Source organism: Etheostoma cragini, chromosome 9, assembly GCF_013103735.1.
Source record: "Etheostoma cragini isolate CJK2018 chromosome 9, CSU_Ecrag_1.0, whole genome shotgun sequence".
In the NCBI taxonomy this organism is placed as follows: domain Eukaryota; kingdom Metazoa; phylum Chordata; class Actinopteri; order Perciformes; family Percidae; genus Etheostoma; species Etheostoma cragini.
In genome coordinates this window covers 20,446,625-20,468,693 of record NC_048415.1, presented here as the reverse complement: position 1 = coordinate 20,468,693, position 22,069 = coordinate 20,446,625, and the positions used below count along the sequence as shown (strand labels likewise).

The window sequence follows — 22,069 nt, the reverse complement described above, 5'->3', positions numbered from 1 at the left end:
AAAAAAAAAAAAAAAAAAAAAAAAAAAAAAAAAAAAAAAAAAAAAAAACTCAGATGTCCTGCCCAAGGTCTTTGAACATGAATAACTATTTCCAAGAAATAAAGCACAAAGCACTAATCTGGGCCATTATTATAACAGACCCTACAGCTATTTGGATTTCTGACCTATATAAAGCTGGGCGTGTTGGTTGAGCCATTTACAACTATGTTCCAAATAAACAAATGAGTGCTCACACTAAAACTCAATTCCACTTCACTGTCAATGATGAATCTTAATATATCATCGTAATGAACGCAGACGTAACTAACGTACGTGTAACTACACAGTCTCTGTAGCATGAGGAATTCACAACACATCAGTAGCCAATGCTTGAGTTTTTTTCCTTCTGGCTGAAAGAAAAACTTAAATTGTGGGCAAACAAAACCAGAGGGATGTGAACGGTTTAAGGGTGGATTTTGCCCTGAAGCCTAGCCAAAATGTATCTGAAAGCATGAAGAGACTACCAGTTGTCACAAATAAATTAGTCAGTCCAGGGGGAATTTGTAATGTCACAATCGCATGAATTCACGCAAATTCAACCAATCACTGAATTCAGTGTGACTCGCAATTTTGACCAATCACTGCAACTTTACCCAAATTTGACCTATAACTGGAGTCCCACATGCCAGACCTTGCGTCAGTATGGGACTTTGAAAGCCACTGACCAAGCAGGAGGGAGAACGGGTTGACATAACACGTATGTAGCCAAATTCATTTCCTTGTTTCTGATATGAAGACGTCTCTCTTGTGACTCAAACATCACACATTTACCAACAAAACGTACAGCTAAGGTCCGTGCAAAACAGACCGTCCTGCTAACCTGTATACATTTTAAAATCAAAGTCCACTGTAACGATTTCTCAGTCTAAAGTCGCTGAAAGCTGCTGCTTCCTGTCAGCACTCTGCAGCCAGACAGACAGACACGCGATAAGAACTAAATTGAGGATAGCTACACTTGTTATTGTAAGTGCAATGATAAGGTAAAGTCCAATAAGTCCTTCATCAAACCGTGTGAATGTGTGTCCAGTGCTAGGATAGGAAATTAACCAACAACGTAAAGATCAACAAGCCATTGACATGTTTGATTCTACAACTACAAATTCTGTCTTACTATTGTCTTTAAAAAAAAAAAAAAAAGAAGACCAGCCATTATTATATTATACCAACATTTGCAGCATCCTGAGCCTTTTTGGTAAGGTTAATAGGAAAACTCAGCCCACAGTAGTTTTATTCTGCCTGAAACAAGTTTAAATTTTTACCGTCTCTTGCAACAAAAATACATTGCAACTTTTATCAATAACTTTTAAAAAATAATGCATTTTGTGCCGCAGCCATCTCAAAAAAAGGATGCTCAATCCAGGGGGTGGGGGGGAACTGTTTTTTTCATTTCCTTACAGAGCGAGCAATTGAAGAAAACTCACTCTGAGCTTCAACAATGTAGTAGTCAGTTGAGCAGGCAGTTTTTTTTTCCCGTACTTGTTTCAGACCCCCTTTCAGTGGCCTCTTCCTTGTCAAGCTTCATAAACTTAAGGCTACCCTGCCCAGCACTCATTACTGATCCCAAGCCTTGTTGCCAATACAAGTGTGTGAATATCCCTCCTTTAATTCATTAAGTGAAACATTCAATATGGACATCATTAAGTTGACATGTGAACACCTTTGAGGCAAGAGTAATTCAATTTTGTCCATCTCTTGTTGACATTTTTGGTAGCAAGAAAAAGTGCATAATTGCATGTACCAGTTGTATCAGTGTGTCACATATTTTTATCAAATGTATACTACTATCCCTGTATGGATGTGATAGGATTACCATCTTTGTCGGTCTGGCTCAGGTTAAACTCTTTGTGAAACATGAACAAACAAGGAACTCCACAGAACTTTCTTTTATCATCCAGTTTGACAGTCTGTTATAAAACTGAAAAAGAACAAATAAAACTACTTTAAAAACGTAGAATTTCTTTAGTTGTTTTTTTTTTAACGTTGTATTGGATCGGGATATAAATTCCAGTGGTTCCTGATATCAATACCAGCGTTTTAGACAGTATCGGAGGAGATACAGATACTGGTATCGGAACATCTCTGATTAACATAATTAAAAACTTGCTCAGACAAACTGCTGAAGCTTTGTACTCCAGAATATTGTCTTATAAATGTTGTAAGAACTTACCAGCTAAATGGTCAGTTACCAGATAATCCGTCCTGTAAAGATGCAATTTCCCGTCAGCCTGCCAGCTTTTGCCTGAAGACCACAAAAAAAGGATGAGCTGTGTCAAAATGACCAGCATAGCATTTTTATTAGTATCAAAGAAAGACAATGAAATGATTATTTCAGGACTCACATTAAAACATTTGCACAGACTGGCTACTAAATGTTATGTATGCATAAAGAAGAAATTGTATTCTCAAAAACATCTGTATGATCAATTTGAAACATATTGCTTATGTTTACAAGCGGTGTATCATGTCCCATTAACTAAAACATGGTTAATGACATACCAATACATATTTTTACAGTCAACTTTATGCTATCAGTGTTAAACAAAAGCAACTTTTGCTAAGGCCTAACTTGTATATTTTTATACTAGTGCTACAGTGAGACCAGTAGTAAAACTACTGCCATCTTAGTCAACTGAAACCATCCAGAAATTAACAAGTATGCAAATAAAATGTATGTCAAGAAGCGCATCACTGAACTCCTGTAAAGTATAGGTGCCATTCGAGCTCACTCTCCATGACAAGCATCTGGTTCTATAATTGGATACTGCCCTGTCAGACAGAAGGACAGACCTGGCAATTAATTAAGCTGCTGTGGGTGAACCAGTTAAATAGGCCATTGCTCTCTTATACAAAAGCAGGACGAAGGGAAAAAAGAAAAGAAAAACAAAACACACAATGAATGCCTCTTATTAAAAGGGTGTAATTGTTAAAAAGCTAGTTTGCCACTGGCGTCACCTATTTCCTATCCCGGCCAGAATGTTAATAAATATTAGTTTAAAATTACCACCAAGGTGTGCACAGGCTGCCATGTTTGGTAAGGGGTTAGGGTCCCATTTTGTGCATACTCAGTATTTATAAAAAAGAGGGGGAAAATTACATGAATCCTACTAACTAGCTCTTACTTAGTAACGTTAGTTGGTATAACGTTTGAAGTGTTAGCACACATCATATGGCCTGTTCCCTTAACATTATTAATTAACATTGTTAATCATGTTAATGCCGCTTAATGATCAGTCAGCTAATAGAGAATAACTGAGTGGCATATGTGTGAATTACAACACTGCGATGCCAGCTTGTTTTGCTTAAAACTAGCTACATTGTTATAAATGCTGTTATGCGTTTAAACTGTTGACTAAGTTAATAACTACATTACTCACGAGTTCCAATCTCAGAAAGCCCAACCAAACAAAGAGGTTAGCTACCAAGGTATCTTAGTAAAAATGTAGCTAGCGTCATATTATCTAACTTACCAGGTCGCTCGTGTTATTAATACGTTAATAACACGATTACGTTTACGTGCTTGTCTAACGTTAGCTAGCTAGTTAGATTTGCATTCACGTTAGCCACAGCATGACAACCTTTGAGCCTATATAATGTTTATAGAAGCAGAAAAGTACACAAATCCCAGCTTAAGGATTTAGCTAAGTAGCTGGTTAGTGTGAGTGCTAGCTAACACGATATCAAGTCAACTAGCTAACTGACAGTTGCCAATAACACATTACGGTTAATGCTAGCTGTCGTCATGTTGGCTAACGTTTATCAACCATAGAAATGTACGACAGAGACAACGGGAAACTAAGATAAGTCAGATGTTTAGCAAATGTGTGTGTATCTTAGTATAACTTGGATCTTCAATACCTAAATCCCTGTCGCATGGATTACTACCTAGCTAGACCCGATCCCCTAGCTGGCTAACGCTAGTTAGCAAACTTGCTAAAAACTTTGACTGTGGTGTGTGCGACTGTGACACGTAGCTCCTCCGCTAGCTTGGCTCACTCAAACAACCCAACACAGAACTTCAAGCTGTAGCTACCTTAGCCAACAGCTAGCTAATGGCATAAAGCTAACGGTGGATTGAAAATCCTAAAACGTTAAAATAACATCTTAAGATGAGACACTTATACACTGCGATCGTGTCATTTTTATATAAACTGGCCGGCTCAAACACGGCCGTAAAAAGTACAGGTTGGTAGCCTAAGCTAGCGAGCTCATGTTAGCTTACAGTTTGTTCGAGTAGCTCGCTAAGTCCACGTAGGCATACAGCTGAGCAGGGGAGAACTGACACGGAGTCAGGCCAGAACATACTGTAACGTTCAAGGTACACCAACAAGCTGTCTTGCTAACAAGTACTATTTCCCTGTATAAGACAGGGAGATGTCATATGTAATTTCAATACCGTCATATAGGGTTACAAAAACTGCAGTACTTACTTATTTTATGTTCTCGTCTGCCCTGAAGGTGCAGAAGCTGAGATGAAATTCCACTGGCGAGAAGGTGGGATTGAAGCCTGACGAATATATATCAGTGCCGCCCACCAATCATATCCTCCAACGTCACGTCAAAGAGTCCGATTACATTCCCTTTATTTTCATTTCCAAGAGCGACAGACTAGTACAACTTCGAAACTTTGAATGCATTGGGTGTGAAGAGAAGATGAGAAGTAAACTGTAAGCTAACATGAGCTCGCTAGCTCAAGGTCCTTGTCGTTCCCCAGCTAGTTGTTTATGGATATAACACCAAGTCACAGAGTCAATGGTTTATGCCAGTGGACTGTCAAAAGCAGAGTAAAACTAAATACACCTAATCAAAAATGTCTCAAAAAACTGTCATAATCATTGCTAATGAACTCTCAACAGTGATAGATAATACAGTTTAATTTGTTGCCACAGAGCAGGCTGAAATGTTCCAAAGTCCTTTGATCACAATGCAAATATGAAGCCCCTGATTCTCAAACAAAAATAAGACTGTAAAATATTCATTTTTTACCCCCCCAAAATCAATTCTGATTACAGATTATTGCCAGAACTGAGTGTGCCCTACTGTTTTTTCTCAATTTAAAACCTGTATACCACTGTATGGAATTGATTGTTATGCAGTAATATGTGTAACATAATATTAGGCTGCAACTGCATATCACTGTGGAGATGGCTATACACCAACACTCTTTAGGCTTGTGCAAATTCCAATTATAATTATTGTTTAAAATGTCTAATTCAATTTAATTGAAATCAGATACATTTCATGAAATTGCAAATGTCCACTCAGTAGATTCTAGAACTAAAAGTTCATCAGCCCACGAGGTAAAGCTGAAAGCTCCAGAAGAAGTCTAGTAAGGTAAAGTATGAACAAGAATGAACCTTACAGTTCAAATACAATCAATTATTCAAGAAGCTTATTGATTAAGAGACTGTTGATCACTTCTGATCATTACCCTAAACATTCTCAAAGTCCCTGAATTTTGCAAAGATGCATGCAACATACAGAAAACCAGCAATTGTACAACTTTATTAATAAACGGTCCTAGGGGGCATCTGCACAGTGAAACTGGAGAGGAGATACACAGTGTGTAAACCACATCCACATTAACAGCCTTAAAAAATACTCTACTTCTGTCAAGCTTATCATCATCTTAGATAAAATCATTTTAGAGAGGTAAGCAACTCATTTTTGCCCAGTGGTTATTATGGTATAATGGATATAGTAGCACCACAGTCTACAGCCTCAACGCTTACCATATTGATCCCCACAAAAACACTTGTGTCAGCAAAAAAATAAAGACTTGTGTCACATGTGTTGCTGTTATTGTGTTCACCCGGAAACAAACATTGATATCATGACTGACACACACCTACCAGACCAATTCTGGCACACATGGAACTGTGAGGAGGTCCAAGGCTCTTTGAAGATAATGCACGTAGATCAAAGACAGCATGAAAACAGAAAAGTCTATGAGTAATCCATCATTATGGTACCATCCTGATCTTCCTCCTGCATGCTTTATACCAACAGAGGATTAAAGAATGAGAGTAAAACAGCTAAATTAAAAGAGGAAAACTGCAAATAAAAGCAAGAATGTGCAGACTGAATGCCAGCCGTGATAAACATGTAATTACAAACCAGGTGAAGACAAAAAGTGCATGACACATAAACACGTTTTGAGAAGTGCATCATCAGAATTAGAATCAGAAATACTTCATTGATCCCCAAAGGGACATTCTGTGTAACAGTTGCAAGAGTATAGAAATATCAGAGTAGAAATATAAAAAGAGAAATTTAAGGAGAGTGGATATGACAGTTGAAGGAATTTTTATGATCCAGTATTTTCATAATTAAGTAGTTGTTATGGTGAACAGTAATAATGAATAAATAGTTGCATCAGAGTATTGCACACATTTTAAGCCAGTGTTGTAGCACAAAACCGATGACATTGTCAAGTTTCAAACTCACTCTGTGTGTGTCAGTCACTTAAAAGGAGGAGTCATAAAGTTTGATGGCCACAGGCAGGAATGACTTCCTGTGGCGCTCTGTGGTGCATTTTAGGGGAATAAGCGGCACTAAAAGTGCTCCTGTGTATGAGACGCAAGCCATGGAGAGGGGGGGAGACATTGTCCAAGATGAAATGTAGTTTGGACAGCATCCTTCTTTCTGACACCACCGACAACGATGATCATCTATCAACATTGCAAAAAAAATGGATGAGAACTTTCTGTGTAGAAATGAAGTAGATAAGAAGCCCTGTGATGGACCTATGACCTAGCAGATACCCTACTTTCATCCCACTGCATGCTGGGATATGCTCCACTCCTTGGCCCTAAAAAATAATTACCAAGTATGGCAATACATTTTACACTAAATATCTTCACTAAAAATGTTCTGTTATGCTGCAATTCATTATTGCAGTATTATGTCTACATCTATGTTATTGCATGTGTTGTTTAACACTTGTGATAACAATCTTCTAATATCCTTTATGAAGCAAGGATAACACAAAACATGCCTTTTCTCAGGACCAAAAATATCAATTGTAAGCTAATTGAATTTATACTTTCACATGCTTTTCAGAGACGGGCCCACAATCTGGCACTGTACAGCATATTCGAACAACAGATATTAGAAATATATGCAATGTATGCCTATATAACTTGTATGATATATGAAGGCTACAAAACAAAGGTCTGATACATTTTTTCACATATGTAAATATGTAATATATATATGAACAACATATAGCCATGGGCCTACAAGATTGAGGTATGGGATTTTATAAATTCAATGCAACTTTGTTCTTTATTATAAAAGAAAACAGTAGGGGGAGCTCCATTACAATGTCAGAAATGACTTCTTTCTTTTCTCCTGATAAAACTTCAATCTGATTCTTATCCTGCGAAGCAACAGGCCGGAGTGCAAACTACACAACGCATTCATCATGACTGATGTAGGACTAATCTAACTTTGAAACGTTTAACTACATAGGGGCACACACATACACACACACACACATACACACACAAAGGTTGTTTAGCTTTGTGAGTCAAATTAGATAAAAACTAATCAGATGAAACACTCTTTTTTTCCGCCGGATTTTGACAACTATCGATCATCGGACTAAACACAAGTTGTCACGAGATAATAAACTGTTAAACGTGTCACGAGTATATTTTCCATCCATCAGGGCTATTTAAAGTTTAGGAAGGTAAATCTTCGCTTCTCAGGCTCCAATCCTCGGCCACATTTGAACCAATGGTAGGACGAATGGAACTGCTTTAGCCAATGACAAACTAGTCTGAGTACGCACTCCGTTGGACGACGACGGTCATGGACTGGAGTAGTGTCCTTTTCGGTGTTACAAACTTTTAGCATTTAGTTTCGATACGGACAAAACGGTAAGTTTAATGCTACTTTATGGGCATATTTATCCCATTTGGAAACTCTAGTATGACTCATTTTTTGGAAAGAAAACTCTGATATCAATATACTTCGTTTCGCTCCTCGTCGGTAAACCATTAACGTTAACGTTATCCAATGAGCTCCGTTTCTCAAATGAAAATAAAGCTCACTTCATTGTCTTTTGAGGTATGTGGGGTTTTGAACGTCGTTCGTTGGTATTTTCTCTCTTTAAATTGTTGGTAACTGCAACATTCTCATTCTCAAAGTCTCGCTGACCCACTTAGGCCCACATGCATGCAACGTACGCTAATAAAAGCAAAGTCGGTCTGCCGTCGTTCCGTTTGGTACCTTTGCGTCGTCTTTTCTAGCAGTCTTCCTTCAACCTTCTCTCTAGTTGTATGCTACGTAGATATAAGTGTGTGTGTTACGCGTATTAAGAATGAGCCTCACCTGTCTAAAAACGGTTTCAGACTACTTTTTAGAATGAAACTGTAAACCAACCATCACCTGACGTCAAGTGAACCTACAACATTGAAATTCCCATGATAAATGTGCATACCTCAGACCCAATAAGACATTACTTTAACCAAAAAAAGCAAGTCATGCTTTGCATATAGCGTCTGAATGCTTGCTGTCCCTGTGTTTGCAGGAGTGAAGTGGGGGGAGCTGCTTCGAGCAGTAATGGGGGATATAGAGGGTTCATACCGGGCCCTGCAGACCCCTGGCATAAGGCTGGGAGCCCAGTTCAATGCTGGTATCAGCACTTTGGAGCCGGGCCAGAGCCTCAGTGGCAACATGACCAGCCGGAGCAAAGGTCACGGGCGAGAACTACAAATCCGTGTGCAGGGGCTGGACGACTCCCAGGAGTTCTTTGATATTGACGTAAGTTTCAAGTCAAGTTTTGCACGGTCTTATTGTGTTTCTTACATCCTCCTTTACTTGCATTGTGATAAGTCTGCAGTTTGTTACTGTAGTCCTGGGCTACCCTGGTTGTGTGTGGCTTGGGTTGGTGACAGCTGCCACATGGCTTTGGTGTTGAAATCCCTTCCTCCTTAAGGCTTCTTATTCGGGTCATTTTAGTGGAACTCACCAGGGCACTTTTTTATTTTATTGGCTGTGGTTTCTGCTCAAAGCCCCAGCAGTATTTATTACTTAGTTTCAAAGCCAAAAAGGAGGTAAATAATTTGTCCATCCAGGACTAAATATTGTACATGTTTACATTTAGCATTCAATTAAATGGAGTTATTTTTCAGACTGTTTGTTCAAGAAAACAGTTCAGATCAGCATGTATATTCCTCAGTGTGGAGGATGCTGGGATAGCATCACAATAACATTTTCTATCCTCATTTAACTTACACTAAAGGAGTGACAGGACAAGGTTTCCAAAATGGGGTTTTTTCTTGTTCTTTCATCATCATAGTGGCTAAATGCATTTGTTTTAAAAAAAAATTATTTGCTAGCTATTTTAAAATGATATAAAGCATACAGTGCTTGGCAAATTACACTGACATTTTGAAGTTGTGAGCAACTATTTAACATGAGCTAATCTGCAACCAAGAATGATATCGTTTGAGTTTCCTTTTTTATTGTAACTACATCACAGAGAGGTTAATCCTTTTTAAAGGCTGGCAATTTGTTTGAGCACACTTTGAGATCCACACTGTTAAAGTGCTTTCCCGTGTTTACTTGCCAAATTGCTGCTGGAGTCATTCAGAAGGCAAATAGGAAGCAATAAGGAAGCCCCTATATCAGAGCGAGTTTCCTGTATTTGCTGTGGGGGGGGGGGGGAAATATCAAATGGCAATGAATGAAGACTCAAGTCAATGATTGATGGGGAGGAGTTTTTATTTGCACTGCAATATAACTAGACTTAGGGGCTTCTAATTCTATCAGAATATGTTAGTGTGTTTCATTTTAAATCCTTTTGTAGCCACAACAGTAAATGTTCTGGCAGATGTAGTTTGGGGACACTGCTGAGACAGACATTTCAAAATCTTATGCACCATATGTTGTCTCAAAGATGTAAGCTAATCGAATTTGACAGACACTCGTTTTTATGTAATTATTAAATTTTACAATAGTTAGAACTGAACTTGGTCTTGGGGTTCAAAATAAGTTGTGGACATGGTGTTGATAGGAGGTGGCAGACAGAAATACATGGCTACAAAAGGGGAATGACGGCAATCCTGTTGTCATGCAGACTGTTGTTTGCTAAGAACAAGATGGCCTCTGAGAGGCTCTGTTATTCACCACTGCCCAACATTTCTTAATATTGCTGTTCATTCATACTGAAGAGTAGTGGGCTGGTGGGAGAAAAGCATGAATGTCTATGCACAGAGTGACTGCAGAGGAGCTATACTTCCACTACATGACTTGTGTTTAATCCTAACCTAAAAATAACTGTCCCTGTGCTATATCATTATTAGTTGTATGTCTATGTGACCACAATCCCTTTTTTAAAGGAAGAAAATGAATGAAGCTGCGTTACTTTTTTTTTTAAATGGAAACTGAATGCAAAAATAGATATGAATTGCAGTGTTGAATGTTTGAAATGGTTGTGGCCTTCAAGCAAACGCTCCCCTCATTGTGGCATTTTGATTGCTCAGCTGCGTTATACATCTGTGTGAAGTCTTTATCATCTGCCATTATCTGCCGCTCTCACTGTTGACTGTACACAAATACACACGCGTCAAAAATGTGTCACTCTCTTACACACAAGTAGGGCACACTTGGTCCTGGCATTGTCTTGCTTTTATACATTTTGTACCTTATGCATTACAGATATAATCTCATGAGAATGGAGAAACGTTGACATATGGTGTGATAGGAATGCATGTATTTAGGGTAATCTAATGTCTTTAGTGTGCAACTACAACACACAAATCAGATCAGAGCTTTTGTGCTTTGATCTGTGGCCTTCATCTTCTGCAGGTACCTAGCATGGTCATCATCAGTAGCAGACATTTGCTCGCTTGGCTCATGTCCATAGACCCCTCCCACAGCCAGCACAGGAGAAAGCTGAGCCTTGTGGTTTCTGGACAGGGAGGCAGGGCCAGCAGGGCATGGAAACACAGGCTTCTTTTGTCCAGCTCAGCCAGCCCCGTTGCTGGCCTTAACTTCCAGCTCAAAACTCGCAAAAAAGTCTAAGGGTGGGATGTAGAACCTAGTTGTGTGAAAATGGACTACAGTTGGGGCACTGGTAGGAGGGGATCCGGGCAGGCTACGCTTTAGTGTTAGCAAACAAGCACATAAATAGCAAGGTTGACAACCAAGTGGGTTTGGGGGGGAGACAGTGAGGCAGCCTCTGGTGTTAAAAGAGCAGTTTAAAGGCAGCAGTCATGGCCAGTACAAAGTTTGAGTCGGGGTGTTGGGGGAGGGGGACACACGCAGAAGTGAAGCCCTGCCGAAAGTTTGGAATTTCAACCACTGGCCTGTGGCAGAATGTTTGATTTAGTCAGTTGTGAATGATCTAACTCATGTTACTTGTTTGGTAAGATGTAGAAGAAAAAAGATACTCGTCTCTGATAGTCTTTTTGAATGCTGTTTTGAGCATCCTGCAATAGTTTGAGATATAGTAATATAAGATTAAAATAGTTGGGGATGATCAAAGTATAATTATGTCTGTAACCGAGGGAGCAGAATTGGGCTTTCGTTTCATGTGCATGCTCAAAAAAGGAGTACGCTTACACCACTACAGCTGAGCACTCAACTCTCATCTCTACCAAGCACTCTCACTATCCCACGGTTTACTGAAGTAGCCACACAATCTAATAGCTGTGCATAGAAGGACTTGTTTCATGTGCTCTGCACATTACAGATCTCCTGTTACAGTTCTGATGTTTTATTTTGCTGCTGAGAGTAATTAGCTGCCACTCGAGCAGGTCCCACCTATTTCTTTTTCTGTATTTTGGAGGCCAAGATTACTTTTGGAAAGTATCTGGGTTACACAGATGACCTGAGCTGAAGGCATTTGAACACCTGATCCTGATTACCACTGTTTGGTGTTGTTATCTGCCAACAAATGCTCTGGCCACAGATGTGTCCCAATGCCAGGCAGTAAAAAAACAATAAGCACAAATAATTGAAAATGTTGCCAATAATTTACAAAAAGCATCAAAGAACTTGTTGATCTTTTAAAATGTCTCCTCACAAACTTGTAAAAGTTGCCACTGGTGTGCAGAGCTTTAAAATGTATGTCAGCAGGAAATCTCCTAGTGGCAAGGCCTTAACAATGTGCATCCCACTGTGCCAAATACAAGCCCAAACACACCCCTGCTGTCAGTAGGAGGTTCTACTAGAGCTGGAGAGTATCAACGGCTGTTTGGTGAACCACGCTTAACCTGTCATGCAAGGTACACCCAAGCAGATGATTTAAATTAGGCTGGATGATATTTTTTGGGTTACCGTTTTGTGTGTGTGTGTGTGTGTGTGTGTGTGTGTTTTATTTCTGCCCTTTTTTCATTCGCTTTTGCATGAGAAAGGCAGTCCTCCCTTGTAGCTAGCTGCTTTTAAAAACCCTGCCCTTGTGCCCCCCCCCCCCACCCCACACACACACACACACACACACACACACACAGGGGAAGATTTGTCTCCCAGAGAAACATCTGTTAGTTATAATCCCTGCTGCTTTCTGAGCTTGATTGGGTCACCCACTCACCACAAGTTTGGTGTGAACGAACTGCAAATGATTTGACCGATTTTAAAAAATTATGTTTTTATATAAAATTTAAAATTGTTAGGATGACTTTAAGAAAACATTGACACCCTTTTAAAATGGAGAAATTATCATTTGGTAATGTTAATCGTGATAAAACTAAACTAGAGTCACATTTTACTTTTCTCTAATTATAAATATAATTTTCATTATCAGTTGAGCTGTCGAATTGTTTTTGAAGCTGTATTAGTCTTTTCAAATGTATTAATCTTATAGTCTATAAAACATCATAATTAGGAAATTGCCCTTCTCAATTTCCCAAAGCCCAAGGTACCACCTTTTAGGATTGTTGTGTCTGACCAACCAGTCAAACCCAAATATTTCAGTATACAATTATCAAAGTTTCTATCATTTACATATTGGACAGTAAAACAAAACAAAAACATTACCAAATATCCCAGATAATAATGACTCACATGTCATGTTTATGTCTTCTCTTGACCTCTCTGGTCAAGCTTCTCTGCCAGGCCAGGAGCTCACTAGCTCCACGGATCGAATATATTTGACATTTATATAATGTTTACATGTGCTGTCATTCTGTTCAGTAAATGCAGAAATGCCATATTTAAAGGGTGGTATGAGAACCGTTTGCACAGTAACTAACTGCACACACAGTTGTTTGCACAGGTCTGCATTGTGATAAAATTCCATGTTGAAACTATTCAGGATATGAAATCAGGGAGATTTAGTGTATAATTGTCTGCAGCCACTACACTGCTTACATTTTGTACATTCATGCAAGAGGATATGAGGGGGATTTACAGTAGTGTACCTTGTCCTTCTTTGGCAGCTGTCAGGCAGCAATCTCTGGGAAACCGCCCTCCCTCTCAGATTGTGGAAGATAAAGCTGAATGTATTAGCGGAGGATTTTACTCTCCCTCCAGACTGTAGTGCTGTGAACGCAGTTACGTTCCGGCTGAGGGTTAATGAGTAACACAAAGGAGGGGCTTCTGACACCACACCAGTCAAAGTAGTTTTGCTTATGACTACTACACTGAGGAAAGAAATCAGTTCATTCTAATCTACCTTGTGTTTCTGGTTTTCTTGTCAAACCAGTCACCTTTTTTGCAGCTTGGTAAATAAAGCATTTTAAGACAGCAAAGAGCTGGATATATTTTGATCTCTGAATAGTGATCATGAGGGTTTTTTAACTGGTTTATCATAGCTATTTGGGCTTTAAATCTGCAGTTAAAACACTGGTTACCTTAAATTAAAACTGGGAGGTGAACTTCTAAAAACGTACCAGAAAATAGGAATTATTAGACGGACATTTCTTAATCCACACTGAAGATGTGGTTTTGTTCTAAGAACTTTAGTTTTAATGTAAATGGACTGTTTTTTTTTAAAATTTATTTTCTAGTCTCAGTGACTACTCCCATATTGCAGGAACAGTTCACCATTCATACACTGTGGCCTGGGGCTGCTGTACAAGGTGCCACCTGCCCATCAGAAGAACACTCGCACACATTTACACTCCGATGGCGCAGCATCAGGGGCAACTCAGGGTTCAGTGTCTTGCCCAAGGACTCTTCCACATGGGACTGCAGGGCCAGGGATCAAACTACCAAACTAGCAGGCGACCGCTCTACCACTGAGCCACAGCCGCCCCTAGTTTACAGTACGCAGCACTTCAGACGGTGATTCCGTGGGCTCTGAGCTTAGTATGTGATCGCCTTGCGTGTTTGTTAAATTTGCATTCACTCTGAACCCTACTGAACCAGTCAAACTGAGACCGAATCACTCAAAATGTTCTTTACATTTTGCCACCATTACATTTTGAATACCTATGTATGTTTGGCCTGAACTCAAAGACAACCCAGACAAAGTATTTTAACACACCAGGTTTTGCTCTCTGGTTGACATCAGCTGTAATCAGACACTGTATGAAATGCATGGAAAAAAGGGCCTTTTTACAGGGGATTCCTAAATTATGAATGTTGTGTCAGGAGGTATCACCTGCAATTTATAGATTGTGTGAATGCAGAACATATGATTCTATCAAAGTAATGAAAAGACTAACTACATTAAATCTCCTGCTGCTCTTTGAGTTGTAATGTTTTACTTTGGCCAATGCAAAGCAATTCTTTTTATAAGGCTTTTAAAAATACTATTTTACATTACAACCAGATGTCTCAGGCTATAATTTTCTCCAAAAGTCACAGGCTAGGCTCCCAAACCTCAAGTGCAGTGTGTGCTTAGTACATAGTAATTAGTTCTTCATTTAGTCAAAACAAACCCTAGAGCGTCGAGAAGGTAAACTTCTGCAGATTTGCTGCTTGTGATTTTGCAGCACTCTGTTTAGGGCCAGATAACTTTTAAATGTACATTAGGACACACTTTTTGCAGTTTACTTACTCATCCAGGTCATGGAGGCCACTCGAATTGACAGATGGAACATAGGCAGCGATAAAACGACATGAAGTAGATCATTTACAGATGCCAAATATTTTCTACACCACACAGACAGGCGTTTATTCTGTGCTCACACAAACATGGTTATTCTCACCTCAGCCCAACGAGGATTTTCATAGTTTTGTTTGTAAATCAACTAAGATGTTGCTAAGCTACTTTGTTCTTCAAACTTTTATTTTTTTATTTTTCTTTAGTATTTCCTCAAAGCAATGCAATTTCTCCTGCCCATTGAGATTGTAAGATGTATCACATCAGCAGTGGGCTTTTAGGGTCTTTGTATTGGCATAGTGATGAAAACAACAATACTTTTTTTCTTTCAGCCTAAAGCTATTGGACAGGTCCTCCTTTCTGAAGTTTTCCGGAGAGGCAACCTCATAGAGAGTGATTACTTTGGCCTCGAGTTTCAGAACATGCAGATGAACTGGGTACGTACACCACAACCGTGTCTTTTGTTTCCTGTTTGAAACCGACACATTGAACATCCAGGAACAGACATGCATGTTGATTGTTTGTTAGTAGCTGACCAGCAAAGGCCGGCTGCAGTTTAATGCTCAAAGTTCACAGCTTGTTAACAACATGACTGGCTGAGAATTGACTAATTTAGAAATCTTTTGCGCTGAAATGGTCAGTTGCTCTTCTTTAGCTTTCTACAGTTCAGTGATTGAACAGCATATAATCTAGGAACATTTTGAACTCATCTGGCACAAGTGCCCATACACAAATGTCAGACTTTCCAATGTTTTATTCTTCCAGAAACATAAGTGGAATTCCAGACCACCTACAGGCTTTTTGTAAAGATATTGAACACACTGTTTATCTTATTCAAAGAGAATTGAGCCGGTGTTGACCCACTGGCTTTTTAGCTCATACATTCAACTGCAAGAGCATTGAAAACCACTACTGGATATACAGTACACAAAACATTTATTATTCTGCAGTGATTTTTCAGAGGCGCTTTTATGACAACAGCCGGTCACCATGTTTAAAGTTCCGCAGCAACTACAACTATACAAACTAACCTCTCTCACCAAAAAGGTAAATGACAATCTAGGTGAAAGTTCAAATGCATTGAACTTTGGAAGCTCTGTTTTTCTTTTAGTGGTTCCTTTCCTACATGCAAAAGTAGAGTTACTCCAAAAAATATAAACTAAACTAAACTGTTTGAACATTGACCAACAACACATTTGTTAACTATAAACAGAGTAAAATAAATAGGCAAATTTCAGCTGATACCAATTGCTCAATATATCTGTCTGGATCGAGCACATTCCTTCCTCAATCAGGCCCAGATGTAACGGAGCAAGCAGGCTCCTACAGTGAGGCAGTGAAGCCGGTTTTTGCCCACAACATTGCCACATCTCTCTACTACAGTACCACGTAGAATCCGATAGAATCACTTTGTAGTAATGGAGTCATTTGCAGTAGCGCCGTGAACATCTGTCAAATTTTGTAAAAAGTTCTCACAATTGTGAAGCTACAACAATTTCTTTCTTTTTTTTCTTCAGGTTTGGCTTGAACCCACAAAACCTGTTATTAGACAAGCTCGAAGTAAGTCAGCTGAAATATTAGCTCAAATTCCACCTAATGAAAATGTGCTTGTGTGCTGATGATCTGGTTTCATGTTTTTTAGGACCAGCAAATACGCTTTTTAGACTGTCAGTGAAATTCTTCCCTCCAGACCCCGGTCAACTGCAGGAGGAGTACACAAGGTCAGTGACTGTAATTTCCTACTGGATATTACTTTTATCTCATCCCCGTGTGGAGGGGCTTTAGAAAATACACATTTCTTTTTGTTTTTCCAGAACCTCACAATTAAGGCTTTCAGGGCATTATAATACTTGACCTCCCCATAATGTTTGTAAAATTATTTTGAATGCTTTGCTGCAATAAGTAAGAAATAATCAATGCACGTATTTATTTTAATTTATGAAATACATCGTGACATTTAAGACTTGAGAAGTTATTTTGTGAAGGCCTGCATGACATTTAGTCAACTCTCATGGACATGCTTTTTTTTTTTTTTTTTTTCTTTTAGGTACTTATTCTCGCTGCAGATGAAACGGGATATGATGGAGGGCATGTTGATTTGCACAGAAAATACTGGAGCCCTGCTGGCCTCTCACCTCATCCAGTGTATGTTCAAGCTGGTATTTTGTACTTCAGTATTTGGTTGTCCAGTAATCAAAATTGTATTAATTTGTTTGTTTCTTTGATTTGGAGGATTAAGATGTTGTTTCTGTCATTTAGTCTACCCTCACTGATATAAATGGGGTTGACAAAATATTTTAAACACCAGTCAGTATAACACAACACAATTCAACCGCGCTACAAACTGCAGCCTCCAAAATGACCATACAGTTGACCAACAACTCAATACAACCGTTTTAGAAACTGAACACAGAGCAAAGAGTAATTCTTGTTGTCCTAAATAGAGGGAAAGCTACAGGAAGAGATCTCACTCTACTTCTAATTCTGTTTTGTTTTACTTTGTACCCACTTGCAGCTTTAATTTTTAAAACTATGTATTATTGGTATTGATATAAAACCCTGTCAAAACCAATGTGCACTCTCAGATCAAGCCAATGGACTTGATGCTTAATCTGTGTTTACCATGATGTACACATTCAATAACAATGTTTTGCTTATCTTTAAACTGCAGCGGAGATTGGCGACTATGATGATTTAGCGGACAGGGACTTCCTGAGGTTGACCAAGCTGTTGCCTTACCAAGAGAAGGTGCAGGAGAGGATTATGGAGCTCCACCGCAGGCACCTGTAAGTTTAATGTTGAGCTAAAGCTGTGTGATCTTGTTCGTATTTCTGCATTGCCTTATCAATCCACCTTTCCATTACCTGCTGACGCCAGTTTAGATTTAGACTTATCTTTTATTGATCCTTTTGGGATGACTCCCGCAAGGAAATATAAATTTCAAGGAGCAGTTTTTAGCAGCTTACAAAAAGGTATAAAAAACAGTATAGAGAGGAAAAACAGTATAAAAATAGTTTGGTTGTGGCTTCATATTTTCTTCCGTTAAATTCTCAATATTTGAATCTAAGACATTCTTAACAATGTCATGTATACGTAAAGTAAAGGTGTACTGTTCTTGCTGAGGGGTAACAACTCCAGCTAAACAGCGAGCTAAACTCTCTCTATTTATGAACACGAAGAAAGCTTTAATTCCTTATATGCAGATTTATTTCCTTCATGTTGTGCTGAATCCATACACATGCCATTGTGATGAGAGACGAGAGAGTAAAACTAGGGAACAAACAGCAAAATATTGTAATTAGCTAAGCAACCTAGTTTCCATTAACATTCCCTTTACAACATTAATTGATTATGTTTAAAAGTTAACTCAGAACAAAGAGATATATATATCTATCTATCTATCTATCCTATCTATCACACACACACACATGCAAGCGATGCTTCTGCTGGGAAGTTAACTGGCTGGGTGCATTTCCTTGGCGCATTGGTAATCTGCCTTTCTCACACTTTCTAAAGTGGTGAATTCTAATGTAATTTCCTACTTCCGGTTTCAGCTCTGTAAACAAACGTCAGAATAAGAGTCTGCATAAAACTACTTCCTGTTTAGCTCGCTAAACAAATGTCAAAATAAGAGCCTGAATTAAACTGCAAGTATATGAAATTAAATGCATACAAATTCAACTTAAATGCCTGAAGGGCAGAAGAAAAGGTTTCAGTTAAATAAGGAGGTATCAGTAATTCCCTAACCTTAGTAACAAAGTTAACACCTCTTCCAGATGTTGTTAATGCCACTAGATACACATTTATTGCTTGCAGTTTTTACACTGCTACCACAAAATAGACCAGCGGAGTGCCAGGCAGCCAGTAGATTCTTCTGTCACAGACTGGGCATTTCTACTCAACTCTCTTGTGCATGTTAATCATATTTTTTCATGGTATTTTTTTCACTGTAACATATGAGATGAAGTCCAAAATTAAAATAAAAAGTATATTACCTGTTTGTGTAATGGTTTGGTTTGGTACTAGCAATAACTTACTCACTGGACCCGAGGCGGAGCTCAGCTAGCAGCTACATAGCTCCAGAGCTAATGTGGGGCTACAGATAGGTGTATCTAAGAAACGTTTATCTAACAGTAGTTCCACATTACAATAATTTATTTACACGCAAGTTTTGTTTATTTTTTATAGCGTTTGTTCCTCATGTAAATTCATGTACCGAACTAAGACTCCCGTCTCAATAAGTGTACAGTTCCACCCCTAGTGTTAGCAAAGCATAACCCATCCCAAACATTTATCAGAGCCGCATATTTTACATAACAAGAGCAAACTATAATTCTGTAACAGCACACCAGAACACAAGCTGAACGTTTTGGGTGTACTACAAAATGATGCCACTTTTTTTCCTTAATGTTCTTCGCTAAATGTTGAACAAACTACTCATTTTGAGTCTTCACTAGACATTGCTAGACATTCAGATTTTTTCATCCCACAGGGTATCGCATGAATTTTTTATTTGTAAACCGTGGCACATTACCAATGTCACTTTTTTATGTGGTTTTAAACACAAATGTTTAGTGTTACCTATGATGACTGTGTTCTTGCTAAACAACCATAATGACAGGGTTTGCCCCGTTTCACAGTCTAGAGTCTCGCAAAACCCCTCGCTGTACTGTTCTCTCCACCAGCCTACTTGTTAGCTCAGTACTATCCATTGACCAATAGGGGCTATTTTCAACCAAGTGTATAGGGCGTCTCTAAAGACCTCTGCTAATCTCTTCCATTGGTTGCCAGTGTGGAAGCACAAGCAGCGAGTTCCCTGGCTTAATCCCCTGCTCTGGCCGGTCTATTAGCCATAAGGCCAGTGGGGCAGGAGGGCCCTAAGGAGATTTTAACGCTTAACGGATGAACAAAATTAGAATGTGGTGATGATTGGATGGATATGTCTTTCTAACATACTGTTTGGTTGTAATCTCAGGGTTTTAATAATGCCTTTCAAATCCTCAAAGTTATAAGGATTTAAGTACACACTACTCTGCAAATGAGTCATGATACGATCTTTGTTGAATTATTATGTGTTAATTAAAAAAGACAGATTGCAGGATGGACACATTTAATGCTACAAACTATGATTTGAAAGCCCGGCCAACGATATATATTAAATTTCGTGGTTTAAGGTTTACAAGTGTTAACATACACAATGTCAATTCAAAGTGAGTTACATATTGCATCAAGTATATTAAATAGGGATTGAAGCACAAGACTTTGCCAACCTAGTTGGTTTATCTTAAAGCATATTTAGATTTTATTAAAATGAATAGAAGTGAGTTCAGAATGTAAGTGCAACGTTACTAGTGGGGAGCTTACGATTTATGTTATGCAACAATATTTTGAACTTTATTCTGTAACACACTGGAAACCAGTGGAGTGACGTTAGGTGCCCATATTATGACACTGAACCTGAGCATAAAATGTGAACTTTAAGAATTGGTGTTTTTGGTGTTACTGAGCTGTTGCTCTTCAAATTCAGGTCAAATTACCCAAGGGCAAAGGCGTTACCATACTTGGTTTTCAAAGGGTTGAGATGAGCACAGCCTTTGCCGTTGTTCCTTTTTCTGTGGATTTTTTGTGTTGTTTTTTAAAATTGAAAATCATTAATTATTTTGTGTCCGGTAATAATTTAGTTAAATGAGTGTCTGCAAAATGCTAATGGGTAAGGTAATTGTTTTTGTATAATAACCGAATAAAAGAAAATAAAGGAGGCCTTGGGATTGGGCCATGTGAAACTCTGCTAGTCTAGACTATTTGGATGTATAGTAATGTTAATAATAGTATGAAGGCAAGGCAGCTTTATTTATACAGCACATTTCAGAAACAAGGCAATTCAAAGTGCTTTACATGAAAGAGGACATTCTGTTGAACAAGTGTTGATATGTTTTACATATTGTCTTCTGCAGGGGCCAGACTCCAGCTGAATCAGACTTCCAAATCCTGGAGATTGCCCGTAAACTGGAGATGTATGGTGTCCGCTTCCACCCAGCAGCTGACCGAGAAGGCACCAAAATTAATCTGGCTGTTGCTCATATGGGCCTTCAGGTTTTTCAGGTGACCAGTGCTCTGATACCATGCATGCTGTGTTTTGTGTGACGTGATCCTCAGTCCATAACAAAGTTGCTAAAGGTTACTTTTTTTAACATTCCCTTTTTTCCTCACAGGGCAACACAAAAATAAATACTTTCAATTGGTCCAAGATTCGCAAACTGAGCTTCAAGAGAAAACGGTTCCTGATCAAGCTCCACCCAGAGGTTCATGTACGTTATAAGGAAGAGATAAACGTCTTTATTCAGGAAATGCCCATGTTGAATGTCTGATGGGGATTCTGAGACATACAGATAAAATAACAATTTGCTGTGTGAGTTCATTGTCTTTCCCTGGATGTTTGTTTTTTAGGGCCCCCATCAGGATACTCTTGAGTTTATGATGGCCAGTCGAGACCAATGTAAAATCTTTTGGAAGATCTGTGTGGAATACCACTCATTCTTCCGTTTGTTTGACCAACCCCAACCCAAATCCAAAACTATCCTCTTCACCAGAGGCTCTTCCTTTAGATACAGGTATTACACACTAACGTAAAAACAAAGACCTATGTCATCTTGAATGCTTCTTTGAAGGAACCTTGGGGTTTCTTGTACAGTGTAATGAAAAATGTTTTTGTTGTGTCAGTAGTCCGTGTTTTAATTCAGAACTCTTTCTGTCAGTGGAAGGACCCAGAAACAACTTGTGGACTATGCTCGTGAAAATGGAGCAAAGAGAACTCCATACCAGAGGTGTGTGTTACTATATACAGTGTATACACTGTTTATCAGAAAGACGAGTTGTTTCCCTTATTTTTCTATAGTATCAACTGAGAAAAGTTAGCACACTACATTCATAATAATAATTCTGTCATTAAATTGTTTCTTGCTCAGGAGGAACAGTAAAATACGAATGTCTGCTCGCTCCCTAGCCACAGATGTGCCAAAACAGGTCAGTGCC

General features: G+C 38.8%; 2 protein-coding genes across 9 annotated transcripts in view; one reads left to right on the top strand and one right to left on the bottom strand.

Moving 5' to 3' along the window:
- hdlbpa (high density lipoprotein binding protein a) overlaps nt 1–4,679 on the bottom strand; it is a 20,177-nt gene extending 15,498 nt beyond the window's left edge. For both annotated transcript variants that reach the window (XM_034881143.1, XM_034881144.1), the window contains exons 1-2: nt 4,467–4,679; nt 2,207–2,278 (exon numbers count right to left, since the gene is read on the bottom strand). The gene's annotated coding sequence lies outside the window, so the exon portion shown is untranslated. The remainder of the gene's footprint in view (nt 1–2,206; nt 2,279–4,466) is intronic.
- A 2,987-nt stretch (nt 4,680–7,666) lies between these two features.
- Nucleotides 7,667–22,069, top strand: part of farp2 (FERM, RhoGEF and pleckstrin domain protein 2) — a 28,165-nt gene continuing 13,762 nt past the window's right edge. For all 7 annotated transcript variants that reach the window (XR_004657856.1, XM_034881150.1, XM_034881149.1 and 4 more), the window contains exons 1-12: nt 7,667–7,919; nt 8,573–8,805; nt 15,370–15,474; nt 16,555–16,597; nt 16,680–16,758; nt 17,085–17,182; nt 17,709–17,823; nt 20,992–21,139; nt 21,250–21,345; nt 21,485–21,648; nt 21,793–21,861; nt 22,003–22,060. Coding sequence is in view for 6 of the 7 variants with exons in the window: in XM_034881150.1 (XP_034737041.1) it covers nt 8,605–8,805; nt 15,370–15,474; nt 16,555–16,597; nt 16,680–16,758; nt 17,085–17,182; nt 17,709–17,823; nt 20,992–21,139; nt 21,250–21,345; nt 21,485–21,648; nt 21,793–21,861; nt 22,003–22,060 (1,176 nt within the window). In the remaining variant the exon portion in view is untranslated. The remainder of the gene's footprint in view (nt 7,920–8,572; nt 8,806–15,369; nt 15,475–16,554; nt 16,598–16,679; nt 16,759–17,084; nt 17,183–17,708; nt 17,824–20,991; nt 21,140–21,249; nt 21,346–21,484; nt 21,649–21,792; nt 21,862–22,002; nt 22,061–22,069) is intronic.